We start from the raw sequence: 18415 nt of genomic DNA on the forward strand, positions 1-18415 counted from the left end.
CAGAACTTAAAGATGTTGGGAACTTGTTCATATAGATCCTCTTAATCCTGGTGGTTTTAAACAGAGGCTGAGGTAAGATACTTTGCTGTAAGTATCCTTCCATTTGGAACATAAAATCTGGGGGATGGAGGTGATACTTTCTTTTTTCTTGTATTGTGTATCCTGGCCTGACTTACGTGAGGTTGCAATATCCTGTGGTAATACAAGCTGTACTAAAACAAGCCCACATGTACCTCCTGCTGCGTTGTAATCGTGTTCTGCGCTGTGGCCTGCTGTTCTGCTTTGGAACAGATTTGCAGATAGATCTTGAATAATCTGTGAGGTAGATGTGTATAAATGAGGGATGGCCAGCAGGGCCAGAGAGGCAATTGTTCCCTCTGCTCTGCCCTCGTAAGGTCATACCTGCAGTGCTGTGGCCAGGCTGGGGGCCCCCAGCACAGGAAGGACATGAAGCTGTTGGACCAGGTCCAGAGCAGGCCACAAAGATGCTCAGAGGGCTGGAGCACCTCTCCTAAAACAGGCTGAGGGAGCTGGGCTTATTCAGTCTGGAGAAGAGAAGGCTGTAGTGACACCTTGCTGTGGCCTTCCAGTACTTGAAGGGAGCTTGCAAGCAGGAGGGGGACCAACTTTTTACACGGTCTGACAGTGATAGGACAAGGGGGAATGGCTTTAAACTAAAAGAAGGCAGATTTAGGTTAGCTGTTAGGAAACAATTCTTTACTCAGAGGGTGATGAGGCCCTGGCACTGCTGCTGAGAGCTGTGGGTGCCTCATCCCTGGAGGAGCTCGGGGCCAGGATGGATGGGCCCTGGGCAGCCTGAGCTGGTGGATGATGGGTGGTTCTGTAGCGGTGGACTGTTGCTGAGGGTTTGTGTGTGTCTGAGCTGTGCCTGCTGCTGCAATGGAAACACTGCTGTTGGTTTCTGTGGCCTTTAGACACTCTTCAGACACATACAGCAAACCTTCACTGCCAGACTGCCTTGCTGTTCTAGTTCCCTGTCACTGGGAAGGGATTTATATGCATATCTGCATCCAATACTAAAGAGAACTTAAAAATGCAGGAGGAAAATATCTTCTCCATAAAGCCCCAGCACAAAATTTCACACCGTGAACTTTGACTGGTCATGTGTACACTCATGTCACTGTTGTGTAGTGGTCGCAGACATTAATATCCAAAAATGAAGTTGCAGCATTTTGGAAGACACCCTGTGCTGACAGGTCTGCATACGTCCTGGATTTTCTTGTAGGATAGATGCAAATACAAATGAGGAATGCTCTATCAAAATGGAAAAAAAAAAAAAAAAAAAAAAAGTCTTGATAAGCAGAATTTGTTTCTCCTTTGGAGAGCCACTGTAGGATCACCAAAGCTGTATTTCAGCTCTGGTTTTTAACAGCTTTTTAAATCCAACTGTAGTATAGAATTTTCTATGTTTAATACCCCAGTCACCAGACTGAGGCCCATCCTCTACCTTCCCTTCCTCATGTGAGTTGTCTTCCTGAAATCAATTTGATTGGGTCCCAGATGTTTCAGACAATAACGATTCTCCTCTTTGCTTCAGAAGCATCCTTCTTCCTATCATTGCAGCCCACTAGAATAAACTGGAGAGACGAGCAAAGTGGGCAACCTGGAGCACTGAGATTTTGTGCCTCTTTGCTCCTTCGAGCACTGGAGGTTTAGGCTTGTGTGAAGGAAAGCATTTGTCCCTGTTTGGCTTCAGAGAAGAGATGCTGTAAGCTGTCTCTGGAAAGCGAGGCCATAGATTTTGCTTTTGTGTCCGTCCATATCCTCTCTGTGTTTGGGGTTTTTAGTACAAGAATGCTAGCGGTCCCTCTGCAGGGGTTGGGGAACCCTGGGACCAACCAAATATCGGAACCTGGTGTCTGTAGCAGAGTTGAAAATGAGCCCTTAAAATAGGCTCTTAAGTCATGTCCTGCCATTTTGTGAAAGAAAAGCTTGGGTTTACATCGCAAGGAACCAAACCTCAATTAACACAAGAAAACAAACCACAAGAAGCACCACAGACAGAAATGCAGGCAAACAGTTCCCCGTGGGCGCTGCGACTGGTGGTGGGCACGAGCTGGGGCTCAGCAGCGCTGCCTCCCGCTGGGGCTGCACGCACCGGTTGGTCATTGCCTCCTGCACGGCGAGTAACTGCTCAGCAAGCAGCTTCTCTGCTGCTGAGTTTTTCTCTTCAGAGATGAATCCTTTCACATTTCTCCATTTGGTTCAGCAGCGGGGATGAATTCACCTGATAGGATTTGGATTGTTGCTCCAAATGAGGGGTTTTTGTCTCTAAGTAAAGCAAGCTCGGGTTTTGTTTTTCTTTCCTCTGTTTTTAATTTGCTGCATTTGGCTGCTTGATAACTACCGCTAACTGCCATCTATTTTTCTTTGAATCCCTTTTCTGCATTGTGTGCATATCACTTTGGGTCCAAAGTGCCAGGGTCTCCAGCATGTGCTTCTTTTATTTTAGATCGAAGAACAAAGGAGGATTTGCTTTGTGGAAAAACTTTCTACAAGGAATTACATGGACTTTGCAAACTGAGGTCACAAAAAATAATCATTAGATTGCACTAATAAAATAAATTAGTATTTTTAACGCACCCATTCCTTCCTTCCACTGGTGCCTGTGTGTTGTCTGCTCAGTCACTGTTAAGGAGGTCAGTCGCCTTATCATTACATATAATTGCTCTCCCCGCAGCATGAAATATTATAGGTTTCTACAAGTGCAAAGCCCCTTCCGTGCAGCTCCGGTGTACTGTTCAGCGCTGCTGAGCTTGGCTTTCCTTTCTGTTTCTCAACACACAGTGGTAAGCTGTTCCCTGGCCCCTTGATTCCTTTGGTATCACCGTGGGGCCTCTGGTGTTGATGCACAGCCAGGCTGGTCGCATGGAGCTGTAGCACAGATCACTTTTGGTATGGTGAGGGACACCAGGAAAGAAATTCAGTGCTGCAGAGTAGGTTGGTTGTCCTCATTTGGGAAACAAAGAAACAGGAGGCAGCAGTGGGATCCTCAAGGGATTTTCAAAAGAGACTTTCTTGAAAACAGTGCAGCAGTAGCTACAGGGAGAATTAATCAGGGCTTTTTCACTGGTAAGCTCTCATGTATTTTGTTGGTTTTTGAGAGTTTTTTAATTCTTGGTTTTTGCATGCTAAAAATCCGTCATTCCTAGGCCACTGGGAGGGTGAAAAGCAACGAGTTGACTGTAATAGCAACAAGGTCTGTAACAGCAGTGACTCTTAAGGATCACTGTAAAATTGGATGGGCAGCAGGTTGTAACAATTATCTGATAAAGTCTGCACCACCTAATACCTGTTCATTACAAAGCCACTATGTAATTACCCATGTTAGAATACAGCTAGAGAAATGGATGGTGTCTGAGGGTCTTTCAGAATACCCATGCAGGGGGTGGGAATTTCTCTTCTGTAACATTTCAGCCTAAATAGGAATTGCAATAGAAAATGTAGTTTTTTATTTGGTTACTTTATCTCAAATCGAGGGTGGGGAAATTATTACATATGAATAGGAAGAAATAACCATTAGTGCAGGAAGTGTTGGCTGAAGTGGAAACAAGGTAGTGCTCATGGCTACCTGCAGCTCTTGTCACAGTCTGCAGCTGTACAGGTTTCCCAAGCCTAATTCTCATTAATGCTAATCACTGAATAGTGCAAATCACATTTGTCTCTTGTTTAGGCAGAGAAGACAGCTCATATACAGAAGATGGGTTAAATAACCTGCGAAGCTTTTTCCCCTAAAGTCAGCTGTAAGTTAACAGAAGCGGAAATAAAATCTCCCCGAAATTATATTGAAGTATTTTTTTCTTTTAAAGACATAGCCCATGTTTAAGGAGGTGCCGTAAAGACACTGTTTTCTCTGTTCCCTCAGTAAAGGACCACTTCAGTTCAGTGACAATTTAAGAAAATCTCACTGGAACTCCTAGACTGCAGACCAGGAGTGATAATGGCAATCCATAGAAAGACCCATGGTGGGTGCTCTGAGCAGACTGAAACCAGGAGTCTGATTCTGGCTTTGGTTCAGCTGGTGTCAGTCTGGAGAAATGCTGTTAATATCTTTGGAACCACCTCAGTTAACTGAAGGAGAGATTGATCCTCTGATCCAGTATGTGTCCATAACTCTGCAGGCACTGGGGATTCATGTGACGTCTGTACAAAATTACGCATGCAAGCCACAAGTGATGGTATCAAAGAGAAATTTTAACAAATCCACGGAAGCATGTGCTCAGAAAGAATGCATAATGCAATAAACGTGGAATTACATCTACGGCAGATGAGGCTTGCAAACCATCCTTTCAAGGAAATTCTTGAATGATTAGACCTACCTTTTCAGTTGTCTGCATATGTCCATGTAATTCAGCACTTCATTGTCAGCTGTGTGTGCTTCCAAGCTCTGCACTAAACTGCAGAATATTACTTTGCAAATTTTGCTGACTTGCTGCTCAGATAATTCAGCTCTGGTAAGGCTGGGGATTTGTTGTATTTTGGGGCCTTCCTCCCTAACGTCCAAGGTTGAGCCAGCAGTCAATAAGAAACATGTTGTTGTGTGTCTGCATTGCAGAATCTTCGGCCTCAGGAAAGTCGGACCGTATTCAGTGGCTCTGTCAGTATCCCATCGATCACGAAATCCCGCACAGAACCAGGACGATCGATGAGCGCAAGCAGTGGGTTAGCAGCAAGTAAGCAATCAGATCTGTGTTGCTTTGGGGCTGTGCACACGTGTGTTAGGGAAGAGCTACCTGCACCGCTTCTGTGTGTGCTGCCACAAGACAGGACTTTCAGAGGCGATGGCTGGCTGTCCTCCCTCTGCAGGCAGGACAGTTTCAAAAAAATCTCGCTTTCAAAGAAGCCCGTCAGTAAGCAGCTAGCAGTTTTGATGTTCCCACCTGTGGAATTTGTCAAATTTTTAAAACTGCACTTAGAATTAAAAAGACATTCTTACCCTTGGGACTTCTTTGCTGCAGCTGAAGTGGTGTAAATCGTTGACAAGTTGTTCACAAGCTCCACATTTATTAATTTTGTTGCTGAACTCTCTAGAGCTCTTGATGCCTCTCTTGCTGCTAGTGCAAAGAGGACGTAGTAGAGAACCGGCTGCTGGTACAGAAGAATCACATTGCGTTTGAAACAGCTTTCCTAGTGCTGCCATGCTGTCCTTGTGTGCCAGAGTCAGCAAAACAATCTGTGCTGAGAAGAGGCAAGTGACTAAATAATGGAGCATGTGAAAATAGGCAAAAGACTTCAGAAAGCCCATATGTCTGCTGTAGTCTGCATGTGCCGGTACGACTCTACCCACTGCTGGGGAGAGGTCCCTGGAACGAGGCTGACACCACAGCAGTTTCTTCAACTGCTGTCTTTGTTAGGGGCATAGTGACTACGTCTGTGCTGTGTGCTAACCCTGACGTGTCAAGGGAGGGACCAGAGAAAAACTGCATCTGGCATCAGACAAGATAAAAGCACGCGTAGGCTGTAAGCCACGAGCTGAGCATCCTGGGACATGCCAGAGGAAAGCAGAAATAGCCAGCCAAACAGCTAACAACTTTCTAGCACCGTGTCTGGGCGTCTGCAATGGTTTAATTCCTCTGCACATTTTAGGATCATCTGCACAAAATGGCAGTGCATTGCGGAGGGAATTCTCAGGAGGTAGCTATGGAGCAAAGCGTCAGCCTATGGCATCGCCCTCAGATGGTTCGTTATCCTCTGGTGGCCTGGACCAAGGCAGTGATGCGCCAACAAGGGACTATGAGCGAGAGGTGAGTGATAGGATAAAGAGGAAACAACCTAAGTGCGTTGATAAAGATGAGGAAGTTAAATTATGTCATGGGTTCGGTGTAACTCCTTGATTGCCTGCGAGTTTGGGAATCACTGTTGAAATGAAAACTCACTGTCAAAAATGCAAACTTGTATTTCTCATATTTCAAGTTGTGCAGACAAACTTTGTATGTGATTGTCCCCCAGTATGTGGCACTGGTGAGACTGCCCCTCATATATAGTGTTCAGTTTTGGGCCCCTCACTACAAGGATATTGAGTTGCTTGTGCGTGTGCAGAGAAAAGCAACAAAGCTGGTGAAGGGACTAGAAGACAAAGTTTGTGAGGGAATCGGGGTTATTTAGTCTGCAGAGAATGAGGCTGAGGGGAGACCTCATCGTTCTCTACAACTACTTGAAAGGAGGTTGCAGCGAGGAGGGTGTCAGTCTCTTTTCTCGGGAGATGAGTGATAAGGTGTGGGGAAACAACCTCCAGTTGTACCCGTGCAAGTTTAGGCTGGACATAGGGAAGAATTTCTGCACGCAGAGGGTGGTCAAGCATTAGAGCGGGCTGCCCAGGGAAGTGCTGGAGTCCCCGTCCCTGGAGGTACCGAAGAGATGTGTGAATGTGGCACTAAGGGACGTGGTTTACAGATGGGACTTGGTAGTTCGGCTTCATGTTTGGACTTGATCTTGAAGGTGTTTTCCAACCTTGATGATTCTGTGACTCTTTTTCAACTCTGGTCCCGGTATTTGACATGCAGAAAATTCTCATTGTGCTCTTTACATGGAATTACAGGAGCAGTGAGGCTTCCAAAGATAGTGGCTCAGTGGACTAACAGCTTGATTGCAACCTCTCATGGCTTGAAGTGCCAGTACTCCTTCTGTCCTTTATTTGCAAAGACTCTTAAGCTGTAGTAGCAAACATTTCACAGCAGGTATTTTGTCGTAGTATTCACTCTTGAGCGTCTGAAGTTAATGAGATTACTTAAGAATTATCATGTAACAATTCTATTTAGAGCAGAAACTGGTATTAATCGTTTATACACTGTGCAAAATGAGACTATCATTACAATAGGACAGCAATCCTACCCAGTGCTAAACTCAGTCCTTCCAACCAAGAATGTTTTACGTAGAAGAGCTCAATCTGAAGTTGGCCAGAAAAACTTCCCCAGATGGTTTTCTAACCAAGAACTGTGAAAATTAGAGATGACACAGGCTTTTCACTGTACGGAAAACATATCCTTCCAGTTAAAACTGGCAGGCAAGTGCCAACCCAAATACAGGTCAGACATATTAGCATTCTGCTGTACTGTGGAAGATCTAACTGGACTAACTTGATCTAGATGATTTGAATTAATATCCTTGGGGCATCACAGGAGAAACTGTGATGAAACCTATACAATGAAGATTCTACTGTTTAGTGCAAGAGCATCTCAAATCTGTGAAAAGACAGGAGATGTAGCTCACAGCCTGAAGTTGCACACACTGTTGATGCAGTGATGTGTAATCTGCAAGGATTCCACAGGTGCTGTGTCCTTCTACCTGCATCAGGTTATGCCTGCTGTAAGCAGACTGATCTGACAGCTTACTCTTAATTCCCACCCCCTGCCAAGAAAATTCCTCAGTATTTTTGGACGCAAACAAAATATGTGAATACCTCTGAATCCAGTCGCTTGTTGCTCGGACACCTTCACTCAAACTTTCCATCCTGTTACTTACTGGTGTTTTTCTGTGTATTTTGGCTGCAGGACTCCGACTCGCCGAGACACTCCACTGCGTCAAACAGCTCCAACCTCAGCAGCCCTCCCAGCCCTGTTTCTCCTCACAAGACCAAGAGCCTCTCCCTGGAGAGCTCTGACCACGTGAGTTGGGACTCATGAACTGCTTCAGCATTCAGATTTGACACCACAGCAGCTTGCTGTCCCCTTCACTTGCTCCAGTTCACACCTTCACCATCCTAACCCTCCTCATTCCCCACTCGAAAGTCAACTGGGAGTCGGATAGAGAGGAAGGTAGAAGCTGGTTGTCTTCAGTGCTGCCTCACCCTCCCTTCCCCAGATTTGACAGCAGCGAATGAGCAAAGCTAGGGTGTTGGTAAATAATCAGATGCTGTAGATTTGTATTAGTATTGGTTTCATCTTTTGCGGTTACAGCTGCTTTCATTTTCAAAGACATATATTTATCGTACCCCATGATTCCCTCAAAAGGAACTTAAATAGACCAGACCAGTATCGGCAAGAGAAAATCTAGAGGGATTGTTTTTCATACAATAGCTCATTGTACTGTACAGAAGCAGGACAGAGACCCCTTCCCCTGCATGGGGAATGATCGGTATGTCAGAGGCACATAAGAGCTTTCAGCCACCACGTTTGAATGTCAATCTGATTGTTGCCAGCAAATCCTTATTAAGATGATGCATATTTTACTACAGTACAGAGTTTAAATAAATACACAGATGTTAGAGTAAAATATGTATGTATATATTAAAAAAGAAAAAAAAAAGAGAAAAAAAAAAGCATTGTGTATGCAGCAGAAGATGGATGCTTATTTAAGAGAGCCTTTAATTTAAGATTTGTGTTGTCCCTGTTTTCAAGCTTGGAGATATACAGACCTGGAGGCCTGGCCTAAAACCTTTCACAGGACAGATATTCCTTTCGCGGATCATTCGCTGCACTGCCAGGAGAAGCCCCTGCAGTTCTTTCCCAGCGTTCTTTATTTCTGGCAGTAGCATCTGAGGCTATAATTCTTAAGGTCATGTTAATCCCCATCCTTTGCAAAAATGACAATGCTTGGAAAGCAACCTCCTGCCCCGACACCCGAGGGCGCCCATCAGCCAGCTGGCTGCGCTGGGTGCTGGTGTGTGGCTGTGCAGCTGAGAAACCTGCAGTAGAGGTCTTTACAGCAGCAGGGGAGCTCAGCGCCACAGGATTCAGCAGGAAAACTGTTTCCCTGGGTCAGCCTTTCACCGGGCTTCACTAGGAAGGGAGCGGTCTTCCACATCTCTTTCATTATCCCTTGACAGAAACCTGTTACTGTTGTTACCAAATACTAGTTTATAATACACATCAGCCAAATGAGTGCTCTTACCCTGAAGCTAGCTACTGCTGGCTCTGCTGTCACTGTAGCAACAACGAACCTTGAAGACTGACCTCACACTGTTCACACTGTGGCCATCACAGATGCCTGGTCGCCCACAACTGCCGTGTGGGTAAGGTTGGTTTTCCGCTCCCTCCCCACCCGTGCTGTGGGTCTGTGCAATTTGCAGTTGTTTCTATGTGCTCACCTGCTGTTCGGTTCCAGAAGCAGGCCAGGAAGGCAGAAAGTATTGCAGAGGATGACAGAGCCCACTGAGGTTGCAAAAATAAGTAAAAAGCCGAAGCTGGTCATGCAGTCACCGGAATAAAGTGAGAGACTGACGTACAAAGGGACGGTAAGAGGAAGATCTCTCTCTCTTTAGGTAGCAAGACAGATGCATTTTTCATTTAGGAGTGTTCAGATGAGCCTCTTTTCTCAGTAGTATTGTTGCTGGCATTATACTATGACCATTCTCAAACATGTAAGGGCTTTTTGTATTTAGAATACTGTTTTTTGTGGGTTTCAGAAACTCGCTATGGCTCTTAAACCATTCCATGTTCTTGCAGTTAGCGGTAATATTGTGTTTCACCCACACAGAAATGTTTGGAGTTTTCCAGTTTCTGTCTTCTGTAGTGGAAGTTATAGGCAAGTTCAGACCGTGTACAGTAATTTCCAGATATGAGCTAAATGTGGGACAGGGGATGAGACGCAGCGCTAATCGCCTGTACCATTTTATCTTGCTGGGTCTCCTCAGTAAGATTTCTCTTTCACCCTAAATTGAGGCTTGTCTGAGTTTAAGCTCATTCAGTGTTACGTTAGGACAGGAATTCAACGTTTTGTTTTAATAACCATCATATCAAAACCTGTCTCTCTCCAGTTTGGGTTTTTCAGAGTAGCAAGACGGTAGTGGTGGTTTGTTTTCACTTCAAAGCTACTACTGTTGCAAGCCTTTAATGTTAAAGGCCTTAGCCAGCAGCTAAGCACTTGAAATGAATTCCTCCCAGAACAGGTTTTCATTTTTCTGAGGGACGGAGAGGCAGAGTGTTATTGGCATCACTAGAACTCCGCATCAGCTTCTTTTTACAGGCTGCCTATTGCTTCCAGTATAGTCACTGCTTTTCCCCACAATTCCCTCCTTTTGGTGAAGCATGTCCACACACTTCTCAAAGCCTTTGCAGACTAGTTTTGTATTTACTGTATGTTGTATTTAAACATTAACCTTATTTTGATATCGAGAGAAGGCATTTAAACAATAGTCACGTAAGGTAGAGCCGCCTGTGCGACGAGTCCCCTGAGGGAGGGTCACCGCATCGTCTGTGTGGATGTTTTTGCAGTTGAGTTAATGCTCTGTCTGAAAATGGAACCCAAAGGGCCACGACACAGCAAATAATTAGAACGACCAAACACGCCCGGTGCCTGCAAGCTATTGCTAGCCCCAACCCCCAACAAATGGGCATTTTCAGGCAGAGCAGAGGGCAGCTATGTGACACGATGCTCCGCAGGATGAGCTCCACAGGACTACACTGTTTGTGCACCACAGTTTCTAAGCCTGGGCAGTTTCCTTTAGGATTGCTATGTTTAATCAGTAGTTTGGTACTGTGCTTTTTTATACGCATCTGTTAAAAAGAGAAACAGCAACTGTTCTCTCAGTTGAAAAGCAAATGACCACATCACTTATTGGAAAAGAGAAATGTCGTCCTGGGACTTGAATAGTTTTTATGTACTTGGGGACCATTTGGTTATACACTCAATCTTAAACCACGCTCATCTTTTTTGTTGGCACGAACACGGAAAACAAAAGCATTCTGTAGCTGAGCTTTATGCGTTGGGCTGGGGCAAGCAGCTCGGTCATTTGAACTGTAGGACTTTTGCCTGGTATCTCAATGACAGTTGTCTCTTAAGGTTTGATGTCTGCTGCTTTGCACTGTAGCATTGTTTCACCTCCACAGTTTGAGGGCTGCAACTTGTCCGGGGAGCTTGAAACCTCCCCTTCAGACTTTGACTGTAGCAGATGTTCTGTGTACGCAGTTCCGTGTCTAGCTGATTTTTTCCTTTTGGCTGAGACTGAAGGTATCTTGCATTTATGACACTACTTAAACATATGGGCTGTTGGTTTTTTGCTTTTTATTGATAATTTTGGTGGCAACAAAGGATCTGAAGATTCAGGCAGCTACTAAGGACTCCAGGTTAGAGAACGCAAAGGTTTGGTCAGTAGATTTCCCCTGCACGTGCATGGACCCAGACGTGAGCTTTCCTTCCACGTTTCCTACACCCAAAAGCAGGGTTAGAGTACACTCTGCTCCGTTGTATCTGACCTGTAGAAAACAGCTGGTGACTCCAGAAACCCATGTCTGTTGCTGTGGAAGCGGCTGCTTTTCCTCTCTGTTAGCTGCTGCAGCTTGTTAGGAATGCACGTTTTGCTCATTTTAGCGAGTTTCAAAGCTTGCCGTGTCTGATTTGATTCTGATAAACTGAACGGCCAGCTGTGTTAGTCTCAGGTATGCAGCAGAGGGAAGTACAGGGTCTTGTCGTAACAAAGAAATCCCCAGAGCATCGTGTTCTTATGGAAACAGCAGTTCACGGAGCCTTTCAAAAATAAAACGCCTGGCCTGTTCACAGAGAAACAGACACCAACCAGCATCGTACTGTCTTGCACAGCAGGACCCTGAATGACAGAACAAACACGCTCTTGGGTAGAAGTAGTTACTCGTTCCGTTTTGTGCACATCATTTAGTTTTATACAACTACGTTAAAGGTCAAATCTATCACAGTGCAACTACCCCTACCTCCTTAGCCTGGGAATCAAAGTGGCAGGTGTAGCTTCTGCTGTGGGTTTCTGGGTTTCTTCTTTTTACATAGGAGTCGGTTGCTCGAAGGAAAGGGGTGCTTTTCTGCACTAGAACCAAAGCGTGCAGAAGGGCACGGCTGTGTTCAGGCTGCGTTTGGCAGGTGCCCTCAGAAGCAGGTCTACGGACTTTCCGTGCTAAATTCAAACTCCACTTTGTCTTTCTTTCCAGCCACAGCTTTGTATAACCTGTTCTCACTTTGCGTTTGAGAAAGTCTCATCCACAGGGAAGAAATCCACAAACAAACCAGTGTTGGTAATTCAGAGCAATTATACCTGCCTTTTTATGTATGACAGTTTCATATCATTTATTTTTAAAATATGGGATTTTTTAGGTTTTTCATTGTAATATTATTGTACAGTTTTGCATGGCATAGATGTAATCACTTTTTTGTTTTAGATTATAAAAGCTGACAAGTGTGCGTGTGGGGGAAAGATTCTGCTTTTTGCCTCTTCTCACTGTTTTGTTTAATGCCCTCAATGTTGTAGGGGACATTGTAAGAGATTCTCTGCTACAGAACAATGATGTAGATTCTTTTGCACAGAAATATTTAAGGTGGAAAAGTCAACAATGTAAAAATGACTTACCACCAATATTTTATGTTGGTAACACTTAATATTAACCTACTTTGATGTACTGCAATAAAACAGGGAACTGTTAGAAATGCAGATGTTTTGTCTTTTCTTTCCTCTCCATACCTCTGCTTAAGCATCGAGGAGGTAATGTAATTGTGTTTTTGAAAATATAACAGGCATATTTAATGCATCTGCCCAAGGACATGGGGAAGAAAAGTAGTGGGTGTGCAGTTCTACTTAGCTTATCACCTTTCAGAAAAACTTACCTGAACTCTTATCCTTTTTGCTGTAGCTTGGTGGAACGCCGTCCATTCCTTGTGCTGTGACCTCTGCAGGCACCTTTGGTTTCCTGTTGCATGGCAGTGGGCCTTCTGTTGTCAAGGGATTGGGGCATTAGAGAAGTAGAAAGTGAACTGTGTGTTAGGGGCCCTGTTCAGCTCCCTGGCACTCAGTTTGTTTTGATGCAATATGCAGGTTGGGTAAAAAGGTCTGTACATTGCTGCTACCACGCAGCTTCACAGAAGTGAATTTAACCTCTGGTTTGCCCTGTGGAACTACGAATTGTTTCTGCAAGAGGAGCTTTCTAGAACTTACAAGTTTGCTGCAGCAGAGAAATATTCATACCCATGCGCTGCTTGTGTAGCTCAAGCAAATTCACTAGCAGCACAGAGCAAGCAGCAGTGATACGGTGGTCTTGCACCTTGTAAAATGTCATGACTCCTTTGACTGAGCCTGAGCACAGTATTCTTGTTTCTGAGTATAACAGAGTAATTCCTCATGTCACAAAATTCTGGCCAAATCTGCAGAAACTATTAAAGCTTTTGGAACATGCACAAAAGGCCAGGAGAATTAGGGCCTGAGCTCTGGTTGGCTTTCCTAATAAGGGAACAGCTCACCTTCCGCCACTTGTTATCCTTAAGGCAAATGCAAAACAACTCCATTGTTCAGTCTTAAACAAACAGTCTCTCTCTAGGGAAGGGAATTGTTTGCTGAGAATTAAACACTCGTGCCCCAGCATGGCATACAGAGCTGTGGTCACACAAATGACCGCATAGCAAATCTCACCCAGCTGTGCCCACTGGAAAAATTGAACAGTGATGCAGTTGGTTGGTTTTTTTTTTTGTCTTCCTCACAAGTCTTCTACGCATAGCAGCTGTCAGTCTTCAGGGACAGAAGTTTTGCTCTGAAGCTCACCTAGTCCAAGGCACATGACAGCTTTTTGCACTTTGCTTCTTAAGCTCTAATGCAAGCATTAATATCTCCAATAATTCCACCATTTTTACAGCTGCAAGGTGTAGATCCAGAGGAGACTAACTACATCACATAGATCAGAACCCAAAGCACCAAGAAAAGCTACTCCACCAAAGTTAATCAGCTTTATGCCAAACTATTATTTCACTGACTAGCGGAGTTCATACTTCTCACAGGTATTAGGACTAACCCGCGGAGTACTTTTAGTACTGGATCTTTCTGAAACAGTCTTACATGAAGCAGGTCCATGTTTACGATCGTGGAAGAAAGGTAATACAATAACCTGTTCCCCTATGTCTCAGCCTCCTGAGAGAGGCTGTTTATTCACTTACCTGTTCTTTACCTCTGGAAGCATCAGCAGTCAGGATTTCTCACGGTGTACCAAAGTCTAAGATCATACAACCCTCTGCGTTAACTCAATAGGATCAGCGGAGTCTGCTGCCGAGGATGCCTGCTGTACTAGCACCAGGTAAGCATCAACTCTAACTGCCACTTTCTTCACAAGTGGGAGAAGGGCAAAAAGACCCGTGTCCAGAATACTCGTAACAGAGTGATTAAGAAAGGGAAAAACAAAAAAAGTCAGTTGCTAGGAGCTTCTGGTGGGCAGGCAGATGTTCAGGCTGGCATCCCTCTGGCTCCTGGTAACCTTATCACCATCGCTGTTAGTGTGTGACAGAGCTGCGGTGGAAAGATGAGGGAATAAACAGGCCATGGGTGGCATTGCAAGTGTCACAGCAATTTGTGGAGCCAAAAAACAAAACAGGAAGACACTTGGAAGCTTCCCCTTCTCTGCTGCCATTTATCCCACAGAACAGCATCTGGTCACTGCGGTATTCATTACCCCAACAGAAGACAGGAAAAACCACAGGCCCACCGCACAAGCACTTGTTTATTGAAATCAGAACTCGTACAGGTACAGGGCTTTGTACAAAAATCTAAGAAAGTAAGTTTGCTAGCTTGACTCCGATAGTTGAAAATTGTGCGTCTGGTTTTAAACGTGACATATCAGCAAAAGCTTGAAATGTTCATGAGAGACAGGAAGTGTTTGGCTGCCTTGCCATAAGCTTCGCGTTACCAGAAAACAGCCACAAACACAGACTTGCTTGTTAGTTAAGAGTCCAGCAAGCAATTAGTGTCAGAGATGGAACCTACCTAACTCAATATCAGGAAAGATGATACCTACAGACAGTGAAGAAACCCACTATCTGTGCTGAGATATAGTTCTGTTGGTTAAGTATTTGTCTCCCAGAACCAAGGATTGTGTGAGAATGTGTGTGTGTTTAAAAGATCTTGGCACTCAATTCTCAGATTTTTTTTTTTTTTAAATGTTTCCTATGTTTGCTTTGCAAGCCAAAGAGGAGCAGAAAGCTTAAAACCTCATCCTGTGTACACACACACACACACACCCCCCTTGTATTAAATCAGTGTCAGTAAAATCCAGGAGGGTTCTTGGGCTGCCACCACTTGACTTACAAAACCAGGGCAAAAGGGGGGGGGGAGGGGCACCTCGTGGTAGGGTACACCTATTTCATTCTATAATGAAAACTACTTGAATTCCACCTTAGCATGAAAGAGTGAAGGGTTTTTTTTTTTAAAAAAAAAAAGTTTTTTTGGAGAATTACCAACAGGTTTCAACACTGAATTCCACTCTTGTTCTCGTTCACCTACTCATTATAAAACCCGATCACTATGCAGCCACCATCACAATGTTAAAAACGTATTCAAGGTAGATGGCTGGTGCATCAGTACAGAAGCACTCGAGCTATTTTCCTGCAAGCTGCAGACTGTACTGGCAGTCTTAGTGTAGAACAGACAGAACATGAAAGAACAAACTTTGTCCTCGTGAAACGCACGCTTGGCTTCCAGGGCCCAGGCTGCTGCATCTCAAGAGGATGGAGAACTACAACGCAACACATGGGAGGCTAGAACGCTCTTTGCAAGGCGCAAACTGTGCCCTCAGAACAAGGTACATTAGTTCATTCTTACTAATCCTCTGGCTTCTTGCCCCTATTGCTCCAGTATTTGCTGTATGCCTCTTGGAACATGTTTTTGCAGGGAATTTTGGCCTTCAGTTTGGTGCAGATAAGGAAAGAACCCCCCATCTTCCTATGCAGAGAGTAGGTCTCTTCTGGTGGAGGAACAAGCCGATGCTTCAGCATGACTGGAATTAAACCATGGATCTTTTCAGTGGTGCTTTGGTTGCCAAAGTCAAAAGGCTCCTCAGACGCAAAAGCCTCTCCCAGGATGAGGACAGCATTTAAGTGGGCATCTTCCATTTCCTGCCCAAAAGGAAAGAGGCACAAATAACATCACTAAACATCTTAAATACCAGGGAGGAAAAGAAGTGCTAGTACTAAAAACTGCAGCTTAGGAGAAACACCTAGCTATACCCACAATGAAGATAACCCCCAGATCCCAACAGACCAATCAACAGCTGTTTAATGCAGCTTCAAGCAGCTGTCTGCCCAGCCATGAGACTTCAGCAGCATCACCACCTGCAGGCCCTGTTGGGGGCTAAAGAGAGGAGGGAACTGGAGATATCACTATGGCTCTTGCTGCCATAAGAAATGAGAGAACAGAAGGTGAAACTTTTTGCCCTCCTCCCTCGGCCCAGCAACAGGGCTTTCACACAGCCATCAGGAAAGCTGTAGAAGTTAAAGATCTGCGTCCTTCAAACCTTTCACTGCCCACCACCAAAAGCAGATGCTTCCGTTCCATACCTTGACTTCATAGCCAGTGAGGAATTTCATTTCAATGGACTTCTTCAGTACTCTCTCTCTGTCCATGTCAGCAGCTGCCTTGATTACCTGAACAGGAACATCACTTTAGGAGATCTGGGTAATGACTGACATGTTTGCAGACTACAGTCTAAGAGCTACTGAAAAAAAAACATACAGCTACTGGCTCTGCAAAGCTCTCTCCTGTAACTGTGCACAGGCCAGAGAACATAAGACATTAAAAAAGCTGCATGAACCCATCACTTCATCACTGCAAAAATACAACAGAACTAACTGTGAGAAGCTTTAGGTGAGGTCTGCTGGCCCCTGCAGCTCAATTTAGCAAATGCAGAAAAAGGTGATCAAGAAGGAAGCACGTATGACTGCAGAAATTCATGCATCTGTGACAGGAAAAGTAAGACAGTGAGAAGAACGAGCAATTCCTGCACACCCTCATATAAAAATTAATTCTGAGCGAGTGAGTGAGAAGAGAGCATGCCCTTCCAGGTACACTCTGCTGCCTAAGTCCTCTTGTAAGCAGCATTACAGTCCTCCACATTTGTCATGTACTTTAAACATCAGAATAGAGGAAGTCAGAGGTTTGCAGCGCACGTGCATAAGGCATGGGATAAAAGTGAGGGATAAAACTGGAACAGAGATGTCCATCCCTGCTTCCCTCCACAGCTGAAAGCAGATTCAAATACAAACACAAAGTGATACAGCTAAGAGAAATGAATTTTGCAAATACTTCTAAGACACACTGCAAGCTCTCACCTCAATGTAAACATCAGTGAACTTCTCATCAAACCCTCGTGTTGCTCCGAAGTCCAGCAGAGCCACCTGGAAATGGACAGACCTTTTTGTAGGACAGCATCAACCACTTAAGGAAAGCCTTTCATCAGAAGACACTCAACATGTTCAGAAACCCATTAAACTTTGGGAGTGGGGAATAATCAAGAGCTAGTGAAAAGCAGCTCTTGTTCAGGCAGAAGGGGTACTGCCTGAACTTACCTTGTGCAGCTGTGGGTCATAGAAGAAGTTGGACCAGTTCGGGTCAGTCTGCATGTACCTGAACTCAAACAGCTCCCGCAGACACAGGACCAGAATGTTGTGACAGATCTTGAAAATCAGAGGAAGAAAAAGTCAGCAAAGTGGAAGCCCTATTCACACATGTAATTAACAGCACACATTATTAGCACACAAGGAACATGTCACCACACGGGTGGGAACTATCTGCTCCACACTGCAAAACTCTGAATTTGCTGAGAGGCTGCCTCTCAGGAGCATCTTCACTGAGCAAGAATGGCTGTAGCAGCAGAAGTGAACACCAGCAGGGCATCACAGCCTACCCTGTAAAGGAAAGCCCTGCAGAGCTGGGCCAAAGGGAAGCCAGTGTGGCTCACAGGACTCAAGATGCCCTGTTTCACAGCATTTTGAGTCAAAGGTGCAAAAGAACCTAAAAGAGGAGAGCCTCTTCCTGTAAAGCTGCTCAACAACGTACAGAGCTAGGTCCAGCCTATTAAGGGAGAAGCAGTAAGCATACAGCTTGGGCCTGGCAGGCATAGGGGGAGTCAAGAACAGTAGTCTCTGGCCAGCCTGCTGCTGTTACGTACAGCAAAGCTTCTCTGTGAGGATTTTTAAGCTAGAGCTTATTCTGGAGAAGAACTGCCAGCCTCATTCTGCCTGTCTTCCAATGAAGCATGAGTTTCAAAACGGAAGAGAGCAGCAAACACAAGCCAGGCCCTGCTACAAGACGCTGCCACTGGGGTCAGAAGGCTGTGGGTCTGCTATGCCAATCACTTCAGTTCTTTGCTTAAAGGAAGAAAAGCTGCACCACATCAAGTCATTGCCTGCTAACCTGTTAAAAGTAGCCCTGATGGTGCAGCAGCCCATTCAAGAGGACAAGCAGCTCAGGGATCACAGGCAACCAGTTCTGGCACAGCTTCAAGCCCAGCATGGTGCCGAGATCTGCACTTTTCCCCAGTGACCTGCTAACAGCTGGCAACTCACACCAAGGCAGAAAAAAATACCCATACCCAAATACCAGGGTAGTTATTTCTGCTACTAGAGCAGCTGCTTCTCCTACAACAGCACTCTGGCCCCTTGATATATTCAGCACCAATGCCTGGCCACCACCACATCCTCGCTCCTTTTTCCTGCAAGGTACTTTTCCAGCAGACCTCAGCCT

The 18415-nt window shown here is 45.0% G+C and overlaps 2 protein-coding genes across 9 annotated transcripts in view; one reads left to right on the plus strand and one right to left on the minus strand.

Annotated features, from left to right (window-relative positions):
• CDC42BPA (CDC42 binding protein kinase alpha) overlaps positions 1–12352 on the plus strand; it is a 166129-nt gene extending 153777 nt beyond the window's left edge. For 5 of the 6 annotated variants that reach the window (XM_021389503.1, XM_021389504.1, XM_021389506.1 and 2 more), the window contains 3 exons: positions 4577–4694; positions 5608–5765; positions 7512–12352. In XM_021389503.1, the coding sequence (XP_021245178.1) occupies positions 4577–4694; positions 5608–5765; positions 7512–7643 (408 nt within the window). In that variant the 3' untranslated portion in view covers positions 7644–12352. The remainder of the gene's footprint in view (positions 1–4576; positions 4695–5607; positions 5766–7511) is intronic. The other variant, XM_021389508.1, reaches the window with a different exon arrangement.
• COQ8A (coenzyme Q8A) overlaps positions 14381–18415 on the minus strand; it is a 34766-nt gene continuing 30731 nt past the window's right edge. For all 3 annotated transcript variants that reach the window (XM_021389512.1, XM_021389513.1, XM_021389514.1), the window contains exons 12-15: positions 17239–17346; positions 17002–17067; positions 16231–16317; positions 14381–15789 (exon numbers count right to left, since the gene is read on the minus strand). In XM_021389512.1, the coding sequence (XP_021245187.1) occupies positions 15496–15789; positions 16231–16317; positions 17002–17067; positions 17239–17346 (555 nt within the window). In that variant the 3' untranslated portion in view covers positions 14381–15495. The remainder of the gene's footprint in view (positions 15790–16230; positions 16318–17001; positions 17068–17238; positions 17347–18415) is intronic.

Source organism: Numida meleagris, chromosome 3 (genome assembly GCF_002078875.1).
Source record: "Numida meleagris isolate 19003 breed g44 Domestic line chromosome 3, NumMel1.0, whole genome shotgun sequence".
NCBI classification, from domain to species: Eukaryota; Metazoa; Chordata; class Aves; order Galliformes; family Numididae; genus Numida; species Numida meleagris.